This window comes from Phalacrocorax aristotelis, chromosome 12 (assembly GCF_949628215.1).
Source record: "Phalacrocorax aristotelis chromosome 12, bGulAri2.1, whole genome shotgun sequence".
Lineage (NCBI taxonomy): Eukaryota > Metazoa > Chordata > Aves > Suliformes > Phalacrocoracidae > Phalacrocorax > Phalacrocorax aristotelis.
Genome location: NC_134287.1, coordinates 14,656,373 through 14,678,802, shown reverse-complemented (window position 1 = coordinate 14,678,802; position 22,430 = coordinate 14,656,373). Strand labels below are relative to the sequence as shown.

The following is a 22,430-nucleotide window of genomic DNA, read 5'->3' as shown; positions in this document are numbered from 1 at the left end:
CTTTAAATAAGGTCCAGTTCTTAACAGGAATTATTTTATTTGGGGCACTGACATAGGGCTTAAATATTAGAGGATGAAGCATGCCTACATAGATTTGCCGGGTTAAGAGAAATTAAATATAAGCAGAAACAATCTTTATGCTTTTGGATAGGGATATTGCATCCCTAACAGGAAAATAGAAACAAATAGAAATATAACAACATTTACAAGCCCAGTAGGGAAAGGTTCTGTAAACTTGGGTTGTTTTTTTTTTCTTTAAAGTGCTCCTTTTTAAAAAAAAAAAAAAAAAAAAAAAAAAAAAAAAAAAAAAAAAAAAAAAAAGAGAGAGAGAAATCTAGAGTCAACCTTTGGCCCTATCCTCAAAAAAACCACATGACCAACATTGAAAACTAGTTTCACCAGTGCCATTATCCCTTTTGCTGAGTACCACCACGTGAACAGCAGTGCAAGACTGTTAGAGACATGATTATTTACAGGGTGCACCAGATTCAGATTCTACTGCCATATGACAGATTCCTGCACTCATAGCAGCATCATACTCAGACATTTTCAGGAGGTTACGATGACACTAATCCTCTCTTAAATCTTCCCTGACAGCCATCAATGCTGAAAATAGCTTGAAATCCTGCTCTAACTTTATAGCAAGTTTAATATACAATAACATTTTAACAGTCTTATTTTGTTCACATTCTCTATTTCCTCCTAACTTAAGTACTCATATTCAGTATTCAAAATTCAGAAATAAATCTCTGCAAAACAACTAGTTATAATGAAATATAGAGACTTTTCTTCTCTCTCTCTCTATATATATATATAAATATGGTAAAAATTTGCATTCCAAAACACTACTGACTTTAAATAATAACAGTATATTAACTCCAGGCAATGTATTTTCAGTGAGATAATCACATCTCTAAAATACAACAGGGACTGACAGTACATCATAGCTCCTTTTACCTCATGGGAAAGAAGTGCATCTGTCATTCTGTATTTCATAATCCAGACAGGGCTAACAGTTTTTAATTATAAGGACAAGATTAAGACTCAAAATAAATGCCAGTTTCTGCTGGATTTCAGAACCTTCTACTAGGCAAGAATTATCATTGGCCTTACACCTTCCAAAATAAATTGCAGTACGTGAAACACAGAAAGACTTGTTACCAATGCTTATACTTCACTTAAGGATACAAGAAAAGATGGGAATTTTAATTGTCACAATTTTGTGTGTGAATAACTCCGCACAGAATATGGACACAGAAATATATTTTAATTCAAAATATATTGTACAACTCTGAGGGAGACTTGATTTCGTGTTGCAAATTCCTGCCCAAACATGTCCATTCTTTAAATTGGCTTTCAAAATTTACAAAATTCTAAAAACTTCTTCTTGCAAGTAAGACCAGAAACTTTAGATGCAGTAATTTGAAACCATTCATTCACTCCCATCATGACCAAGAAACATGAGTTAAGTACACCAAATTGTATAAACTGCCTCCAGTTTGAGCTTTAAGAACGAGTTCTGATCACTTCTGTGTTCTAGGTATAGACACACCTTAGAAATTCAATCCTCTGTAGACACTGAAGATGATCCCCCAGACTGACTGGCAAGATTTAAAGTTAATGTCTCATTAATACCAAGTATTAATGCAGATAATGAGTGGAATTCTGTAACAAATCTCCCAGTCAACCCCCTCCTACTATGCTTTGGTTCGTACCGTACTCCAAGTCCATGAACTCAGTTTCAGAGGAATGAAATCAGAACAGAAGATGGTCACAGGACCACAGAGGCAATTAAGGGACTGAAGTATCTTTCATATTAGGAGAGGCTGAGAGCTGCAATTCAGCCTGGAGAAGAGAAGTCTCAGGGGGATTTTGCCAATGTGTATAAATACCTGATGGGAGGAAACTAGACTCTTAGTAGCACATGCTGATGGAGCAAGAGGAAATCCCTTCAAAACACAAGAAAGCACTTTTCTTACTGTGAGGGTGACCTATTGCACTGCTGTAGCTGCATGTGTGCTCTGTGCAGCAGCTCTGGATAGAAACAGTGAGTTCAGCCCGACTTCAAGAGTCTTCCCATACTACTGTATGCACTCTTCTCCAACTTGGGTTTACATTATTGTGCTGGTTTTGGCTGGGATAGAGTTAATTCTCTTCATAGCAGCTAGTAAGGGGCTGTGTTTTGGATTTGTGCTGGAAACAGTGTTGATAACCCAGGAATGTTTTCGGTACTGAGCAGGGCTTACACAGAGTCAAGGCCTTTTCTGCCCCTCACGCCACCCCACCAGCGAGTGGGCCGGGGGTGCACAAGGAGCCGGGAGGGGACACGGCTGGGACAGCTGGCCCCAACTGACCCCAGGGATGTCCCACACCATATGACGTCATGCTCAGCATACAGAGCTGGGGGAAGGAGAAGGGGGGGGGGGGGGGGGGGGGATGTTCAGAGTGATGGCATTTGTCTTCCCAAGCAACTGTTACACATGATGGAGCCCTGCTTTCCTGGGGATGGCCAACACCTGCCTGCCCATGGGAAGGGGTGAATGGATTCCTTGAGTTTGCCTTGCTTGCACGTGTGGCTTTTGCTTTCCCTGTTAAACTGTCTTTATCTCAGCCCATGAGTTTTCTCACTTGTACCCTTTGGATTCTCTCCCCCATCATCCCACCAATGGGAGTGAGTGAGTGAGTGGCTGGGTGGTGCTTAGTTGCTGGCTAGGGTTAAACCACAACAATTATGCACACATGGTCTCATTTGAACAGTTATTTTAAATACTTAACTACCATGCAAACATTTTATCAATTATTAAATATTTTAAGTAAATAAACAAAAAATTATAATAATAATCTATGGCTTACAATAAAAAGCCTGCTTAAAATATAACATTTTTAACCTATTTTGTCATGTTATTTTTACATATTAACTGAATTTGTGACATTAGAGATTTAAAAACAACCACAAAAACCATACCCTCGCAAATTCTACTCTTATTTTTAGGGAAATAGTGGTTCACACTACTCTTTTGTACAACATACAGATTCTAAGAGCAACAGAAATATTATATGAAAACAATATAATACAGTAGAGTAAATAAATCCATGCTGTAAAATCACAACCCTGTAGAATTTAGTAAATAATAAATCCACAGCATGATTGATTCTGAGTTGCTAACTCAGCATACAAATGTTCTTGCTGATGCTGACAACAAAAGAATACCCATCACTATTTCCATGAAGCATGCATTTTAGACAATTGAATTTAAAAACACTTATTTCTTAACCCCCGTCTTCAACATAGAGCTGCAAGAGCAATTTTTCTCTCAAACGGAGCTCACTACAAATGGTACCTTAACTTAATACGTTTGCTTACTTCAAATATTACTAAACCAGTAGCTGCACACAGATAATTCCTTTAAGACACCTTGCTGATTATTTCTTTTTTAAAGAAAAGCTATGACAATGACTAAATATTGAGGTGCACTGCTTTGATTTTTGTAATGTGCAAGGCATAAGTTGTATCAAAAACCATACATGTTGTATAACAAAAATACACACGTATCAGAAAAACCCATACATATCAAAACACACATAGGTTGTGTTTTACAAAAAGGAGATACAGGCTTTCTCATGCAGCTAGGCTAAGAAAGAAACTCGAGTATAAACATACATTAGATATAACATTGTAATGCTCAATTTCACTGTAAATGTTCACTTAAGTAATCCGTAAGTCTACTCATGAGAACTGCCCTTCTGAGCCAATTTTCTACGTTAGTAATATTACAAACCTGTCTAGTCACTTATTTTTCTAGAAACATGTATTCAACTGGAAGACCCTGATACCCTTTTAGCGTTCAACAATTACTTTTATAGGAAATACATCCATTTAACCTTTGAGACAGACAATGTAAAAGCAAACAGATTTGCCCAACACTTACGGAAGGTCACTAATTGAGCAGCATTAAAATTAGGCTAAAGAACATCTGTAAAGCAATGAACTATAAAAATACATGTTAAAAAAAAAGTTGGTATTAGAAAGGACTACTGTCTTCTAGCAAGCCCTTCAGAAGTTCATGCAGGTCAAAGGCAACTGTCATTTTATAGTGGCACAATTAACCTTCATAAGTCAGTCTTATTAGGCTAATTAGCACATAAATGACTATTTTTATTTTCATCCTTGCTTTACCTTGTGATTTATCCTTCTTCGGTCTCAAACCAATGTTTTGCAGTACAACAGCAGCACAGAAAAGACAAAAATCGTATCTATGCGTATTGACACAGTACTAAGGACTGTGAGATACTATACTTGCCAGTGAAATAAAAGGTAAAAGTAATACATATAGTTTTAGGATCATGGTAGGACATGGTCTATGTATATGCAGGCTATACAGGAATTCTGCAACCACCCAAATCACGTATGTATCATTTAAAGCAAGGTCAGGTATTCCCAATATTCATAACAATTAGATAATCATTTAACCAGATCAAGACCAGGGGTAAATTTGTTCTGGAACAGGCAAATATGCCAAATCACCCAGGCAGCCATTTTTGTGAAATTAAACACTCCTCACAGGATTGCAGTTTTTTCAATAGGCACCAAATGCGCTCTCTCAGACTGCAGTACAGCCTGCCCTCTGCTCTTCCTTGGCATTTTAGAGGCAAACCTGGTGGTTACAGAAATGCTCTTGTCCTTAGCCGCTTCCCGTGCCAAAAGGGCAATTCACCCAAGCCTGAACATGATTTTAACTTTTTTCCAGAATTTATAGTCACAGCAAAACAGAGACAATTTCACGTGACCATGACCTAAGCCTACTGAGATCATTTGACTGTTAGCAAGGCAATGACTTTCTTCCTTAAAAAGCAATACTATGTCATGCAGTCAAACAGTCTGGAAACCACAAGCGAAGTTTCCTTAGCTTTTTGAACTGATACATACGTTCCAGAAGTAGGATATTTATTCTAAAGTACCCAAATCAAATCTGGGAAACAACAAACAGGCTGATTTTCTGCTGCAGAAAACAAAATTTAGTTTGGTTACAGCAACACAATCCTATGGCAACCTTTTCTATTTAAAGACTTAAATTTATCCCCAAGCTGTTTTTACACTTTGGCAAAATAGCTCTGCAGTGATTGTATTTAATTATTTTTTGTGTTTAAAGTATTCATCCTGAAAAGTGAACTGATTCTGTTTGTTTGTTTGTAATAAATACCTCCCAATCAATCATACTAAAGCTGTCTTTAATCATCAGCAACTAACGTAAAGACAGCTTAGAAAACCACCATTTTCTTTTATACAAGTAGATAATGAAAAAGCAACACAGAAGATTAACACTGAATGACAGGATATTTTTTCTTGTTATGAACTGAACAAAATCTTAAACAATTGACAAGAGTCCTGCTGTGCCTGACTCATGCCAATACTGAACTGTACAGAATACTTATAGCTTGTTCTTGGGATCATTAAGGAATAATGAGGACAGCACTGTGTATCAGTAAAATGTGCCAAACCACAACATTTCTACAAGAACTCATGAAGTATCACTAACTTCATTTTCTCCGTGCTAATCTGTATGAAGAACTGAAACATCTAAAACTGAAAAATTCCAGGTAAAAATATTAAGAGCACTTTATTTGGAGATACGTTTTATATGTCCAACTTAATAGTTTCCTTTTCATTCTTGCCACTTATTCTTTTCATTTTTTAATAAAAATATTACATGTTATTAAGAAATAAATAGCCTTCAAATTCACATTTTACAGTGGGTTAAGCTGCAGGTTTTGTGAGTTCAGCTCAAAAACTAAACTCTATATCTGACATGCTGTACACTTCTTAAAGCATGCAAGCATTCAAAGTGATGTTTCTTCCCCTTGTCTAGAAGATGAAAAATATTATTCCTTAAATTGCTTTTAGTTTTCTTGTTTGTGAAAAGGCTTCTTACATGAAAACATAACATAAAATTAGAGTTGCTTAAAGAGCAAGTCATTACTAATCTGGCAGAACAGAACTTTTACTAGGTTTAGTACAAACTAAAACATTGGGCTTTGTGGGTTTGATTTTTTTTTAAAGGAAAAACACAAGCTGATGAATTTTGTATGCCTTCATCTTTGCATATCCAATAAGAGATGTGTTTAAGAAGACTTTTTCAGACACCAAAGGCTTAGTACTTTTTTTTTTCTTTTTTAAATTGTGTCTTCTTAAATGTTCTTGAAAAAGACAGCAGCTTCTCCTCTGACTGTTTTGAAAATTTTGGCTAAAACCCTCCTTTCATCAAAAGACTATTTTCCCCCCTCTCTCTAAATAGAATGTATAAATCCCTAAATTATGACAGAAAAAAAAATCAATATTGTTATAAGGCAGTATGTAAAGGAAAACAATTTAAAACCACTCAGTAGTTATTCATAGGGGCTTTAAATTAAAAAAAAAATCCAGTCTAAGGTGAAAAACAACTGAAATCAACGAGTGGTGATTGCAACTATCTGTGTGTATTTGGTCATTCAGAATAAAAGCCCAAAGAAGAGAAATGCCTTACACAATTCATCAGACAAAAACGCCACAAAATGTAAAGCAGTCAGCAGCTCATTTCCCTGTGTTAGCCATTAGGAGATACAAAATACAGATGAATGCATTAAAAATCAGTCATGAGCGAAGCTTTTTTTTTCCCTTATATAACTAATGCAGTCTGCCATTGTAATGTGTTGCATTTACCACTGAGAAAATGAAGGCAGAATCAACTGCAATCAAACAGAAATACCATTACAAGAGCTTTTTGAGAATCTTCGCTCTACCTGTTGGAAAATGAGTTTTATGATACCTCAAAAGCTATTTTCTCAACAGCCTGTAGGGGGTATCCAAGACCCCTTAAGGGCAAGGGATGACCATTTCAAAGCAAAACGACTACTTCTTGACCCCTCTCTGTCCTGGTGGCATATCCATGTGTAGGGATTCAAACAAGTAACTCCGTGGTCTCCTGGGACACCAGGAGATTCGTCATACCTCTCTGATTGATGTGCAGGCTCTGATCTAATTTAAACTGACAGGTACAAAAACAAATTTTAAAAAAATAAAATAAAACAACATTTAAATTATTTTGGGCTGTAAAACTACAGTCAATAATGGAAGACACCATACCGCATGTTCCATGTAAGATTGACTGGCTGTCAAGAGAAATATTTGTGGGATTTGCCTGGGGAAGGACTACAGAGATGCTGGGAATTCCGACTGACTGCATTTAAAACTGAAAATAAGAGGAAAGGTGCAAGTGGTTGCAGTAACGAGAGAATGAGAGCTGCTCAGCACCTAGAAACATCCAGAAGGGTAGATTCAGAAATTACAAACAAATTAAATGTCTATCTTTTTTATATATATATATTTCTATAGTATTTGGGACAAGAAGACTCTGGCTGTAAGTCAAATGCTAATCTGAGGATCAAGTAACAGTGATTTAAGAAAATGTCATCTTCAACTTAAAATTGTCAACCCTCAATTGGAGGTTAGCATTGTCTCGGCCTAGAGACAGTAGCTATGCGAGCTCTTCACATGTCTTTCAACAAAAGGTAAAATAGATTTGCTTGTAAGTGGCAGACAAAATCACTATATTTCTACACAGCTGAAAGTTTCTAAATCATTCCCTGCCTATCTCCTCTGGAAACATCTTTTGGAAACCAATGACTTTACAAATTTTATTAGGAAGGTGAACACACAGATACACAGCTCAGACAGCACATTAGGAATACATTTTATAAATATTCCTTATTCCGTAAAGTAAGTTTATAGAATGCAAACCTGAAAAACACAAAAATAAGAATGCACAGCAACTCATTTGTCATTGTCAAAACTATGATACACAATAATATGCAGGAGGACTTGATCACAAACATCAGCTGAAAGCAATAGAATTGTCATTAATCTTTGTGAAAAGATAAAATAAGCACAGAGATAAAGGAATATAATATAAATCAAATTGCTGTGTCTCATCAATATCTATAAAAGTAATAAGTGGTGATCAGTTAAAGGACGCCTGAACTCTTAGTTCTCATGCTAAGGTGTTGAATAAACACAAAATGCCTGCTACTTAGATTAAGATAACAGAAGTTGTTGCTGTTCTTTTTACAATTTTGGATATTTTTATTGCATCATAGACCTAAGAAAAGTTTAGATTAAGTTTATTAAATACACAGTATTTATATTTGTAAAGTTTCAGAAATACGTTTGTCTTTTTTAAAAAGCTATCTTGTTCTTGCTTGTGTAACTTGGAATCAACTTTGCTGAACGGTGAAGTCACAGTTATACAAAGCAACATACTGTAGCAGTCAGGGTTAAGGAACAGAACTATTTATAGTTGATAAAATTGGTTACTAGACATATAGCAACACAATTCCACTGTGTTTGTGCAGGGTGGAAAGAAAACTTTGTTATGCAAGAAAACATCTCCCTCAAAGGAGTCAAAAAACTTCAGCTGATTTCTTTTACTCGTCTTTACGACTAGTAGAAGACATTTTGACTGTCAGGAACTGCAAAGCCTGAGTTGAGTTTAACTTACTACCTTCTGATTATGGTGCTAATCAAAAACAAATAATGCATGATTTGGAGGAGAGGGGAGGGTATGCCACCTGGACAGCTGACCCAAACTGACCAAAGGATATTCCATGCCCTATAACATCATGCTCAGAGAGAAAAAGTGGGGGTGGGGGGGTGCTGTCTGGAAGATAACCATCATCTGGAGGCTGGCTGGGCATCAGTCTACTTGTGGGAAGGTGGTGAGTGATTGCCTTCACCTGGTTTATATTTTTCCCCCCTTTTTCCTTCACTTGTTAAAACTGTCTGTACCTCAACCCACGAATTTTCTCACTTTCGCTCTTCCTGTTCTCTCCCCATCCCACTGTGGGAAACCAGGGAGTGAGCAAGTGGCTGAGTGATGCTTAGCTGCTGGATGGGGTCAACGCCCCCACTCTCAGTTAGCAGTTCTGCACAAACACCAACTTTTTCAACAGCAATCCTAAATTGACGCTTGAAGCAGTACTTTCCCACGCTTGCTGTTCCTCAAACCTGACCACTCTGCAACGAACATATATCCTGATTTAGAAAGAAAAATCAAATTCAGAGATTCAAGCATTAGGTTAAAAAAAAATTGTGCTTGACGGGAGTTTTATAAAAGTATTGTATATGCAATCAAAGAAAATCACCAAAAAGATTAAACACGCTGAACAGACATCCTGTCAAAACCTTATGAAACCCCTCAGCCACCCAAATAATCTCTCTGTGGAGGTTAATCATGGAGGAATGTTACATTCAACAGTTTATTCTTCCTTTTTTCTCCCATAAAATTATAGACTTCTAAATACAGCTTGACAATGACACTTTCCTTGAAGTGTAACTCCAGGTCCTTCACCCAGGATTATTCTGAGCATAAGTAGGTTAGGAAATGCGAATGTAGCTATAGAAAGGTTCACACACAGAATCACAGAATCCCAGGTTGGAAGGGACCTCAGGGATCACCTAGTCCAACCTTTCTGGGAAGAGCAGAGTCTAGATAAGATGGCCCAGCACCCTGTCCAGACGACTCAAGTTCCTAGCTTTAGTTTAGACCTGTATTATAAAGTATGATTTCTAACATAATTAATTGTAAAGTAAAAGCAAAAACTAATCTACAACAACAAAAAAAGAAAATTATATGTATACACAATTAATAACATATGGAAAAGTTTGCTTGGCAGTCAAAAAATAACTGGAACACTAATTTGTTAAAGATGTCTTTCAAAGTTCCTCAATTAACTTTTTCTTATGGCAATCCACATTTCTTCTGCTTTAGTAACACAGGACTTATTTGGAATAAATTAAATTCACTCCAGTCAGAATGTAAGTTTGTAACTAAGCCCAAGTGCAGGCATTTTATTCACTCAGACTAACTTGAACACTGTTCAATAAACAGTATTCACTAAAGGAAGCAAAATAAATTTTCAGACCACCTTTGGGGAAAAAGGTCCTCTTTAAAAAAAAGAGTGCTTATTCTAACCATTCTAACTATCTCCCTGCAAAAAGCAATATGAAGCTTTTCTTGAATACCTTATTGTGCTATTATCTCCTTTCTTTATATTTCGTATGTGCTAAGAAGCCCTCTACCTACTACTAAAAACAAATTCCAGCATTTTAGTTAATATTAAGTGGTTTTATTCTATAATAAAGTATTGCATAAAAAAAGAGCAATTGGTGTCATTATCTCTACTCAACACACTAAAGAAAATAAAGAAGAAAAACAACAAAAACCCACCACCAGTACTGCAAAATGGGATTTCTTTACAGCCCCCTCATTTGCTGAAACCTTTGGTTATTTTGTTTGTATAGGATAAACAAAATCATGTTTTCTGTTGGAATTTAGCACCACATGTGAGCTTTTCTTTTTCTGAATAATCTTAAATTGCAGCTTCTTATCACAGAGTCTTACTATGAACTTGTCACCCAGTGTTTCTTAGAAATCAAGGTACAAGACAAACAGTGGAAGTGGTTTTGTTTAAATTTTTTTCCATATTTAGTACCTGAAGACAGTATGAAGCGTACCATACTTCAGGCAGATGCAGAAGGAAATGCTTTTGCTGCTGTTTATACTGCCAGTAAAGGATACTGGGTTGCTTTATGCTTTCTACATTTCTGTTAGTTTTTCCTGCAGGTGAGAGGTAAAAGCTCTCTGTCCTCATCCTTAGTCCTACTTTACATAGGACTCAATGACCCTGAATACAAGATTTTGGACCAGAAACCTTTTCAAGGCAGAAATTCCCTGTAGCAGATAAAAGGCCAAATTTACAGCTGTCTACAACAATAGTAGCATTCACCTACTTACCTACTTGCTGATATCAAGTTGAAGAATGAATATCACTCTAATATTTCTATTAAAAACTGATAAACTAAACTCTACAGAGTGACAGAGCTTATGTTTTTGTCCTCGTTAGTTTCACAGCAAGTGCTGACCTCTGTGGACAACACTGAACAAAGGCATCCAAACTCCAGGCGTTGTGGCACAGGCACAGTCTGGATGAAAAGTACAGGAATGAACATTTTAGAGAGTAAATATCTTTGCAAACAGGGGTGGAAATTGCCTTCTGGGTAGCAGAGGTAATCCCCACCAGAACTTTCCAGCTCTCAGTATCCTGCCTGTGCTAAATGCAGCACCAAGCCTGTATCCACGTAACACCAGAGGAGGAGATTAAGTTTGTCTCCATGCTAAAAACAGGGTCCTGTTTTCCAACTACTAGCAACTAAGTGTTCTTGGCTTGTTAGTGTCATCTTGCAATTAATATCTTTTACTACTTCTGTACGATATTTTCCTCATGCGCCTATGCTGCGTCCCAGGACCACACGCGCACACACCTGCCTACTGCACAAACTGCTGCTGCTATCGCCACCAGCAGACAGGCACAAGAGACATCAGTTACAAGACGGCTTAAACTTGACCAAAAATAATGAAACTTCTATTAATTATGAGACTTGTGTGGCTGAACACACCACATTCCCTATTTTGAAAATTTAGATACAAGAGAGGAATTTTATAAAGAAAAAGGCAGAAATCTGCAGTTTTTAAATTCTCTTAGAAACAGTCTGTATACCATTTATTACCGAAGTGTTTTATTCCAGCTTGTTTTTAATTTACCTGACTTCACTAAGACTTCAATTTCATATGACTGCCAGACTCAATGGTAGGAAAGAGTGATGATTGCTTGAGAGACAACATTTAGATGTTCTTTTTTAAATTTCTACCTTCTTCATATAATCATTTTCTATAGAAATGCATTATGTTATATTAAGTTGGACTGTGAACACCTGTTTTTTCTAAAAAATACATGATATGAGCAAAACATCAGGTCATCGCTCACCGAAGATGAATAGCTAACAGCAGCAGTTTTTGTGCTATTAAAACCAACAGACTAATAAAAACGTGCTTCTGGACACATGTCACCACTTCATGATCATAGCAGTAGAAAAAGTTAATGCAAATAAAGACAGGAATATCTACTTAAGCTAGCTTTTTTTAAAAAAAAAGTTCTACTATAAGCATATATTTTTTTTAGATTTTATAAAAAATAAATTAATTGTCCTTATGGAGATCGTGTTCTTTGTTTCCTTGGTTATCACAGCTTATAATAATTCCTACATATTTTCATCAAAATGACAGTCTGTATGACTGTTCCCCACAGAGAACTGCTATTAACAGATGTTGGAAGTGTTACCAGTGATGGATATCAGAGGCCAGGAAAGCTTCAAGGGCAGGTTACCAAATGAGATTTCAGAGTTCATCAGGCTTCCAGCTTTGGAATTTTGACACCTCAGAAGTTCGGGAGTTTGGCACTTAATTTCCCAAAGAACAAATGATTTAATCTGCTCTGACTACTGAAGGTTTAGTCTAAGCTGACTAAGGAAGTGCACTTTTCAATCAGCTTGTTGTCAGGATGGAAATGACCCCGGGTGCACTAATAATGAAATTTTATGTGAAAGTGGGTTGCTCCTTCCAGCATCTTCATTTTAAACAAAATTAACTGCAGTTCATGTGCTCTTAATGCTGGCCTTATATATGGATAGTCTAAGCATATTACGTACAGAATTCAGTCAATATGCACAGAACATCCCATTTCAGAGTACAAAATCCGTTCAGGCAATAGGTTCTTTGATGGTTAGTTCATCAAGAACGGTAGCTAGATACGTGCCAGTAGAAACTACTAGATGCTTCAATCTTCTGGAAAAAGCTTATTTACTCGGTTCAGAAGTGAACATCTGGCTCACTTAGGTCAGATCTAAAATCAAGTGCAAGGTAACAGGGATACAACCATAAAGCCTTATAATAAAGGCACAAAAGAAAGGCACAAAAGAAAGATGCAAAAGGGCTATAAAAATTAGCGCAAGCATTTATGCTAAGTGAGAATTGTAATGAATAATCAGGCAAGGGATTTCTGTTGTGGGTTGGGGCTTTTACTTTTTGTTTGGGGGTTTGGTGGGAGATTTTTGACTATTCTTGTCTCTGATTTGGCCACATAATGTTCAAAATTGCTGCACATCAGTCATCAAATGCTTTTTTGGATCTCACAGTATGAAGTCATTACTGTGATCCTCTAACACGTATTAGTTCATAGTCCATCTACTAGCACTTACAACTTTTCAGTCCACTGAATGTGTTTAGGGGAGAAAAGCTTTGCTTGTTTTTCTAGTAAACAATTGAAAACACCACCTTCCAACTGAGGAAGGAAACTCTAGAACTCTACACAGAAATGCACTTGTTGCCAGACTTCAAAACACTGGTGTAAACAACTTCCTTAAAGCACAGCACATCATGTAAATGATAGAATGCACTTGCATTTCATTTGGATTTTGAATGGCCTTAGTGCTGGAGTGCTTCATGCTACAACCCAGGGCAAAAGTATGGATAACTGTAGTGTAACAAGAAAGATATGTGGAATCCAAACACCGGATCAACCCTTTCACAGCAAGTCAGGGCAAAACTGATGGTGTTGCAGAGCCACTCACAGGCAGCAGCATGCCTCCTCCCCATCCAGCTCTGTTAATTCCACTTTGCAAAGGAGACACAACTGAACAGAAGTGGGTGAAACAACATAAAGAGCATCTTACTGAAACAGAGAAGTAATTATTGTACAAAGCTCCGCAGGCTACTTGTACAACACATGCAGTTTTTGCATGCATTTCTACAGAAACATAGATACACTCGTAAATCACGATAGTGAAAGGAGCCAAAGGAAAGAGCTAGAAAAAAATAGCACGAATAACTCGTACCAGCTGAGGTCAACTCATAATGAACCTGTAAAGAAAAAAATTTACTTGGCTCAAGGTGTTATGAGACACTGTTCCGACTTTGCATACTGAAGATCTTCAACCAGCCAATGAATATGAAGGCAAAGGATACCCCGCCCTTGTAAACCGCTGTTTAAACACTTGACAAGACAGGAGCTTAGTGGTAACTTAAATACAAATTTGAAGAATTCTTGCAAGGTTTTCAGAGATAGGCATTATCCTCCCTTAGGGCTGTTGCGTGGAACCAAAATGTGATGAGCCTAAAGCTACTACACAAATCTATTATAGATGCTGTATTCCTGTAAAATAACAGGACATAAATAGAAGTTTTGAAGTGCCTGGTCTTGAATGCCTCAGTATGTGTCACTGTTTTCAAATCAATATCAGTTTCTCCATGGGCTGTCATGACAAAAACGTGTTACGAAGGTTGTTACTGCTGAATAGGTAAAAATGTTAGAAACAGTGCCAGTGAAAAATTATCTGTAAACCTACCCAGTAGACATCTTTCAAAGTTAGATAGAACCTAAAACCCAAGGAGACCATTTTCAGTTAGCTGCCATGATGAGTTTAACATCTTTCTCATGTCTGCCTTTCATAGACACCAGAAGTAGTGACTTCTGCCATGCTCAGCCTCTTCCCTCAAAACCCCCACATCTCAGATGTCAGTTACCAGCAGAATAATCACATTCTTTGAGCAGCAAGGTTTGAACATCATGGATTTTCCTCCTGTTACTGAAGATATACCTTACGTATCAACAAGTCACTTAGAAGTTTAATTTCTTCCTCTTTTAGCCAACAGCAATAGCCACAGATATATCTAGGCAACCATATTATTGCTGGGGTCAACTGTACCTAAGTCAAGGTACCCTAAAGCTAGTCTAACGACTTAGTCTTTTATTGATGCCTATCTTTTTATCTTTTTTAAATCACGGGCCACTTTACTGTAGATATATATAAGCTGGATGGCTAATGCGTAGATGCACAAATTCATGTGGAACAAATTCAGGGAGTAGTATGTGTAGGTGTACGCACATGCACACACGTATCTAAATATAGGTGAAAAGTACTGAGTTACACAATGTGCAAAAGAAGCAGACACTGCACAAGGCACGCTCTCTCAGAGACAAATGTTTTAGAAGAATAGCAGAAAAGCTCAGACTTATTCTGTCCTTCACACTCTATATACTGGAGGAACAGAAAAGGTACCCAGACCTCTGACATTGCTGCAGCAGACACTAGTGACTTGGTGCCACATGGTGTACGCTCACTAGAAACATGTTCACGTTTGCTAATAGTTTGAAGATCTGGTAAAAAATTAAATGTTTCCAGTAAACAATTAACCTCACATTTTCAAACAGAATGATTACAAATCAAATGTGGGGGGAAGTTGTGGCCTTTTATTATTTAAAACATCCAACTGTATGATAGCAGAGAAGGGGACAGATCTATAAAGGCAACAGAAATGCTACAGACTTGCTTAAAAAGCTTCACACATACAGCCTATCTCGTAGGAGGCCATTACAGAATGGTCATCAGTGTCTTCAACACTGTGCCTTTTAAGGCTGTTCAGAGAGAGCGCGGTGCAAGTTAAAATGCAATGTTCCTGCTGTGCTGGTACGCACAGTTTTACTCCTACTGTCAAAGCAACAGCGAGGGTAGTCCAATTATGGGAAAACTGAACGCTGTTTGGGATGTTACCACTTCATGAAAAAGACTGCGCTGCAGCCAAGGGCTTACGCGATCATATTTTAAAATATATTATACATTCACAGTGTGTGTCATAAGTTACTGTAAAGAATTCTCTTCTGGCATCTCATACATTTTAAGAATAATTTTTAAAAATACCATGCATAAAGAAAATGACAAGATGATAAGCAGCTAGGGTAAATTTTTTTAGCGTTCCCAACTCAGTAGATGATTAGTCAGTTTGAAAATAATGCTAAAAATGTTGCCAAGATGATGCAAAATTGTTCCAGGCAGTCTCCCATCTGCCTTCTCCTGGTACTTTACGCTGCAGTCTGTACTCTACTTTTTTCTAGAATTTCTACAGAACAGCTGCATATTTCCCAGACATGTCAGTCACATGAAGAAAATATAACACTAAGAGAAACAACCAAGACAGCAAGCCAATACATGTTCCCATCAGTTAGAGCTGCTTTGTTTCCAAAATCCATCAATACTTAATGATGAATTTCCTATAACTGAATTTTTGTATTCATACCTTCAAAATGTACCTCAAGTGGGACTTGAGTAGAAATTTTAAAAAAATTTTAAAAAAATAAATCTATGTGATTTGGAATATCCTCCAACTCTTCAACATTTAAAAGAAGGGTAGATGTGGTGTTTGAGGATATGGTTTAGTGGTGGACTTGGCAGTGATAGGTTAGCGGTTGGACTCGATGATCTTAAGGGTCTTTTCCAACCTTAACAATTCTGTGATTCTATGATTTCAGACTACACGGCTTCCTAGGTTTACCTGCTCAGAAGCAAAGGCGGCTGATCTGTGTATCTCTGTCACCTAAGCATCACCGTGATACAGAGCGTGTGTGCGCCTTATTCTGTCAAATCACAAGAGATTTTACTCCTATTCGTCAGTATTTCTGGCACAGTCTGACAGCATTGCTTTTAGCACTCAAAGGGCTGCTCCTGCATTTTCACCCAAAACCAGTCAGATAAGGGGGTAAACAGAACAGGAGCTTGGTCTGAAACCCAAAACCTGTCCCTTGCTAGAGCACTCTATTCCCTCATGTTCAGAATTTACCTTTGGTTTCCCTCTTATTTTCTTGCACATTAAGCCAACTCTTAAAAAGGATGCTGTAACTTTGTGTGGCAACTTAGATGGTACTATCACGTTACACATTTTGTTGCCATACAGGGGCTTTAACTTAGAAATCTTAAGCACATGTACAGGGTCTGGGCTTAATAATTTGTGCACTGTGTATCATTTGTTTCCAACAAGAACACAAATCTTTTTGTGTAACTAAAAATATATCATAATGTAAGGTAACAAATTAATTTCCTTTTATATTTTGGCTTCCTGTTTCACATCAGCCATAAGAATTACCTTAAACCGTTTTTAATTAATATAAGAACAGGTAACTAATAAAAATTCAGTCATTAACATAAAATAAAAGGGGTTTACAATTTATTACTGATTTTTGTATAAAATGCAGCAACAAATCCAATATAAAAATAATTCAAACTAGATATTTGTCAAATGAAATGGCATAAAGAACTGAAGGAGTACATATATCTTGACTGCAAGTCACATGTTAGGAGTACTGAATATAAAGATCATGTATACACCGAAAATACAAACTCTAACTCTCATTCTTGATATAGAAAAGTGACTTCAAGTGACAGAATTTAAATGAATAATTGGTATTAGGCATGTTTTTTAAAGAAGAAAAAGTACAATAATTAAGGATAAAAAAATTATGATCATTGTCAAACTATTGCCCATCAACAACCAACATACCACACTTCTGACACAAAAATAAGCTAGAGCCAGAATAAACCACAGAATAAACCTGCATTAGAAAGAGAGCTGTTTAACGCCACAGTAACATCTTTATTAAGCACTCATAGTATGGCAAATATCCATAGTCATTTTGCTATCCATAGAATATTATCTTATATAATCAGAATATTTATCTTTACTCAAGAGCTCCCTGCATTCTAGATCTCAGATTCCAAGAATCTTCTGAAAATTAGGACTGGAAAAGAACATGTGGAATCAGCTAGTCCACTGCCCTCTTCCAAAGCTAGAGAAGTTTGAAAATTTTAAAAAATATAGTGTAGGCGATAATGCAGATTTCATAATGTCTTTAGGAAATCTATTTCACAGTTTAACCAGAGTAAGTTTTCCTTGTATTCCACCTAAATCTTTCGTGTTGCAACGTAATCCCATTACTTCTTTCTCAACCAAAGTGGGGGTGTGGGGGAAGGCACTTTATCATTATTCTCTCTCCTCAGCTTCCTTTCGCACATTTCAAGTCTGTGATTATGCCTCCATCTTTTCTTTGTCCTTCTTTTTAGGTTTGTCACATCTACTAAGCCATATTAGGATGCAAAGTGTGTCCTTACATTTGTTTTAACACTATTGAAATGTCAGCAGTTATAGTGAGCAAAACTCCAGAGAAGTCAAATTTTTTTATCTATTCTTTAATCACAACTATTCAAAACCTTCTGAAACATGAATTATACCTTTATACCTTTTTCCCTACAACAACTCTTAGTCATCCCATAGTAGTTTGATAGCATAACACTATGCAATACCACTATGAATGGTTATCTGATGACAGTTGTAAAGGCATCATTATTCCCAGAGTAGAATAATGAAAATAGTTATATTTCTACAGAGTTTCCTTTCCCTGGGCAAAGGTCAGAACAGTATTGATGACTCAGAGGTGGACAGTCAGCTTCTTTCAGAGCTTTTTGAATGACCTCCTGGAATTATAAACAGAAAGGGTTTAGGAAGGGATTGGCATAGTTAAGGAGAAAAAAAAAAAAAAGATTCTGAGGAGTGAAAGACTTGCCATGCATCTCCTGTTATGATCAGGATTTCATGCTCCTTTCAAGATGATCCAGGTTCTAATGAATAAACTAATCCAGCTGGTAGTCAGACTAAGTTGGTGTTGTGGTTCAGCCTCAGCTGGCAACTGAACACCCCGCAGCCGCTCGCTCACCCGCCCCCCACCCCTGTGGGATGGGGAAGAGAATTGGACGAGCAAAAGAACTTGTGGGTTGAGATAAGCATGGTTTAATGATTACAATAAAATGATGATGATAAATGATTATGATAATAATGACAATAATGTTAATATAATAAAAGGGAAAAGGAAGGAAAGGGAAAACAGGGAAAAAAAACGCAGAAACACGAACGATACAGCCGCTCACCACCCGCCGACCGACGCTGCCCGTCCCCAAGCCGCGATTGTTCCCTCCCTCCCCCGGCCAGCCCCTCCCAGGTAACATACTGGGCATGACGTTACATGATATGGAATATCCCTTTGGTCAGTTTGAATCCGCTCTCTTAGCTGTGCCCCCTCCCCTCCCAGCTTCTTGTGCACCCAGCAGAGCATGGGAGGCTAGACATGTCCTTGACTAGTATAAGCGCTACCCAGCAGCAGCCGAAACATCTGTGTGTTATCTCAACAGGGTTTTTTTCCATGCTAATTTCAAAGCACAGCACTATACCAGCTAGAGTGAAGAAAATTAACTCTATCCCAGCTGAAACCACGACAGTTGGGAAGTCAGATTTTAGCTGTAAGTATATATATCACAGCAGCAGAATATATAATGCGTGTACTTTAATATGTAAGTACTTTTGTCACGACACTGGGGGGAAAATTGTTTTGTGTGCTATATCATGAGTATGTTAAGAGAATAATTTGTAGTTTTTCTCCTAGCGTACAACACTTTGCCTCTGAACTGTAGAGATTGAGTACAACCTCTTTTCCCACCTCCAGCTACTCTCCAATTCATAACCAAGTTACACCCTCGTAACTATAGCAACTTGTTATAGAAGAACATTAGAGCATTACAGATGTATTTTAAGAGTTATGGACATTATCTTGTCATTCCTTTATAAAGTTTTCAGTCTGTATCCTGACAGAAATCACTGAGAAGGTCTGAGGAAAAAATGCACCATATGCTCAGGCAGTCAACCCCTGTACAGAAGAATGAGTTTCAGTAGGAAAGAAACATTGGTAGAGTCCGGCCAGAAACTCAGCTGACAGCAGCACAGAGGGGTGATACAAGAAACGACTATGAGGATGACTGGTTTCTTTCACTTCTCCATGATTTTTCCTTTGATTGGCTATTCCGTACCATTTTCTGTCTCGTTTTCTTATAATTTCAGTCACACTTAAGTTCAGCTTCTGACCGAGTTGCCCTTTCTTCCACTTACATTTTTCCTTATGTTTTTACTTTAATTATAGTTTTAATTTGCAGCTATTTTCAAATTTTTTTCTGCATTGCCAGAAGAATTGAATTACCACAATGAAGGAGAGAAATAATAAAAAAATAGAACCATCTCTTTCTTACTTTATATTTGCACCCTGCCTGATCTCAACTGTGGTTCCAAAAGCCTCTTAAATTATCCATAGATCACTGGTATTTTTTTCCTGCAGAAATCCCTGGCCCACAATTTGGGCACCTCCATCACAGGAACAAAAATCATGATACTGAAGAAAATCTAAAAGTTATAATGACTACATTCATCAAAATGTCTTAAAGACTTGAACAGATTTATGGGGTCTATACTACAAAATATAATATACCAATGCAGATAAAGCCTCAAAATAATTATCATCTGTATTTTTTAAAGCATTCTTTGGTCTAAATAGCTCCTGTTAAAATCATGTCTACCAATAAAAAGATGTACTCTTACAGACTAGGGTTGAAAAAACAAGTCATAAAATTTATAATTTTCCTGGTCTTATAAATTGATTTTAGCCATTATTGCACTACACATAATTCACTAGAGGTGATGGAATGCTTATTTGGTTGATAGCTAATGTATCCCTGAAGAATAAAAGCTATATTAATACATCATTTTGCCATAAAGGTGCTATAGACAGCAAAAGAACATTTTGTCAACTTCAGGAAATAAGAGAACTATTAAGAATTATTTAAAGCATCATAAAGCACCAGCAAAATGTGCAATTGTCAATAGGGGTAGACATTAATCTTTCCATCCCCTTGAACACACTTTCTACATATCGTGCGTGAGTTTACCAGATGTGTAGCTTTATGTATTGACTACTGCACATTAAAGTGCTGAGGAACAAGTGAACACTTTAAATGAATAAAATATTCCTTAAGAAGCACAGGTCCAGTCAAAGAAACATCAATAATAGAGAAGAAAAAGCCACGGGACAAAACTTCCTAGCACCCTCCTAGACACAATCTCAACTACTTGAATAACTTTTCATATTTAATATATCCCCCCTTCCCCTATTTAGTTATAAGGGAAGAAGTTACTGCCAACTTTAAAATCACCCATGCAAGGAAAAAAAGCAGCCCTACAGCAATAAACAAAAAAACATCTGGAGTATTAGACTTCATTCTCTCTTTCACTTCAGCAAGAATCCTCCAATGCAGCAATTACAAAACTAAACAGACTGAACAGGTATGGGTACCTTACAGTCCTCAGCATACCAGGCTTTTCTGTTTGATCTACACATGAATAAAACCTATTGGTCTGTTAAATGCATGTTTTCCACTAGCATCACATATTTAAGACTATGGGGGGATCTTATCAATACTTATAAATATCTGAAGGGCGGGTGTCAGGAGGATGGAACTGGACTCTCTTCAGTGGTGCCCAACGACAGGACAAGGGGCAACGGGCACAAATTAGAATGCAGAAAGTTCCATCTAAACGTGAAGAAAAAAAATCTTCCCTGTGCGGGTGCCAGAGCAGGGGCACAGGCTGCCCAGAGAGGCTGTGGGGTCCCTTCCCTGGAGACATTCACCCCCCGCCTGGACACGTTCCTGTGCCCCTGCTCTGGGTGTGCCTGCTCAGGCAGGGGTGGGACGGGGTGAGCTCCAGAGGTGCCTTCCAACCCCTGCCGTGCTGTGATCCATACAAATCTGTACTATCAGACATTATGGTGGATACTGAAATTCATTTAGTAGCTTCTCACTGCTTTTAAGAGGATTGTTTAGATGGAGTGAAATGATGCCTTTCTGGAATATCAGGATTTAAGGTGTTGCTCCCAAAGGACAGTTTTATTCTCCTCCTTTCCCTAACTGGGAGAGCACCTTTATATAACCATCTTGTTATTAGAACTTCCAGGCTGAATGACAACTGCAAAGTGATGCTTCTGAATGCAACATTTCTCTTAAAAACACTAATCTGATTTTGAATCATTAACTCAGCTGATCAACTCATCTGTATTATCAAATAAACATTTAACCTTTAAAGAAAGTTAATTCCACGTTACATTAAATTCATATTACATAAAGTGTCGGTTCCATTTTTTTCCCCCTCCCAGCAGAACGACTTACCTGTACACTGTCCTCCATTTGTGGGATCCCCATAATATCCCGGCATGCATGTTTCACACTGTTTTCCTGTTGTTAAGTTTTTACATTGATCACAGACATTACTGTTGATGCAGGTGCTGTGGCCATTACACTGGCAAGCTAGAATAAAACATTTAAAAAGCCGTTACTAAACTGCTCTCGGGAACAAAATCTTTCCTACGTGATTACAGAATTGCAGTAGAATGTAATTCTGAAAAGTTTAATCCTGACTAATGACCAGCACATATATTTGTACTTTGACACAGAACCTCTTAAAAATAGCATTGTGACAATACATGAATTCAGACAAAAGACCACAGGAGTTGACTATGTGGTGACATGCGAGTGTAAGGTGTGTGAAAAAGGGTGGGGTTTTTGCCAACGGGAATGACTGAAACCTGTCCTCATAGCTTTAAAATGCTGTCCAATCACTTAAGGAACCTGTCAAGAGGATGTAAGCCATCAAGACTAAATGAAAACCTCCACACATATGCACAATCTGCTGTGAACCCTTTGAGAGGCTACTGTAATGGAGAACATGAACAACTCGCACTCCAACTTACATGTACTGGCGAGAGAGAACTTACCAAAAAATTAAAAAAAGATCATCTTATTT

General features: G+C 37.4%; 1 protein-coding gene across 3 annotated transcripts in view; it reads right to left on the bottom strand.

The window, feature by feature from the left end:
- ATRNL1 (attractin like 1) overlaps nucleotides 1-22,430 on the bottom strand; it is a 522,986-nt gene that overhangs the window by 361,490 nt on the left and 139,066 nt on the right. For all 3 annotated transcript variants that reach the window (XM_075107503.1, XM_075107501.1, XM_075107502.1), the window contains exon 19: nucleotides 21,797-21,934. In XM_075107503.1, the coding sequence (XP_074963604.1) occupies nucleotides 21,797-21,934 (138 nt within the window). The remainder of the gene's footprint in view (nucleotides 1-21,796; nucleotides 21,935-22,430) is intronic.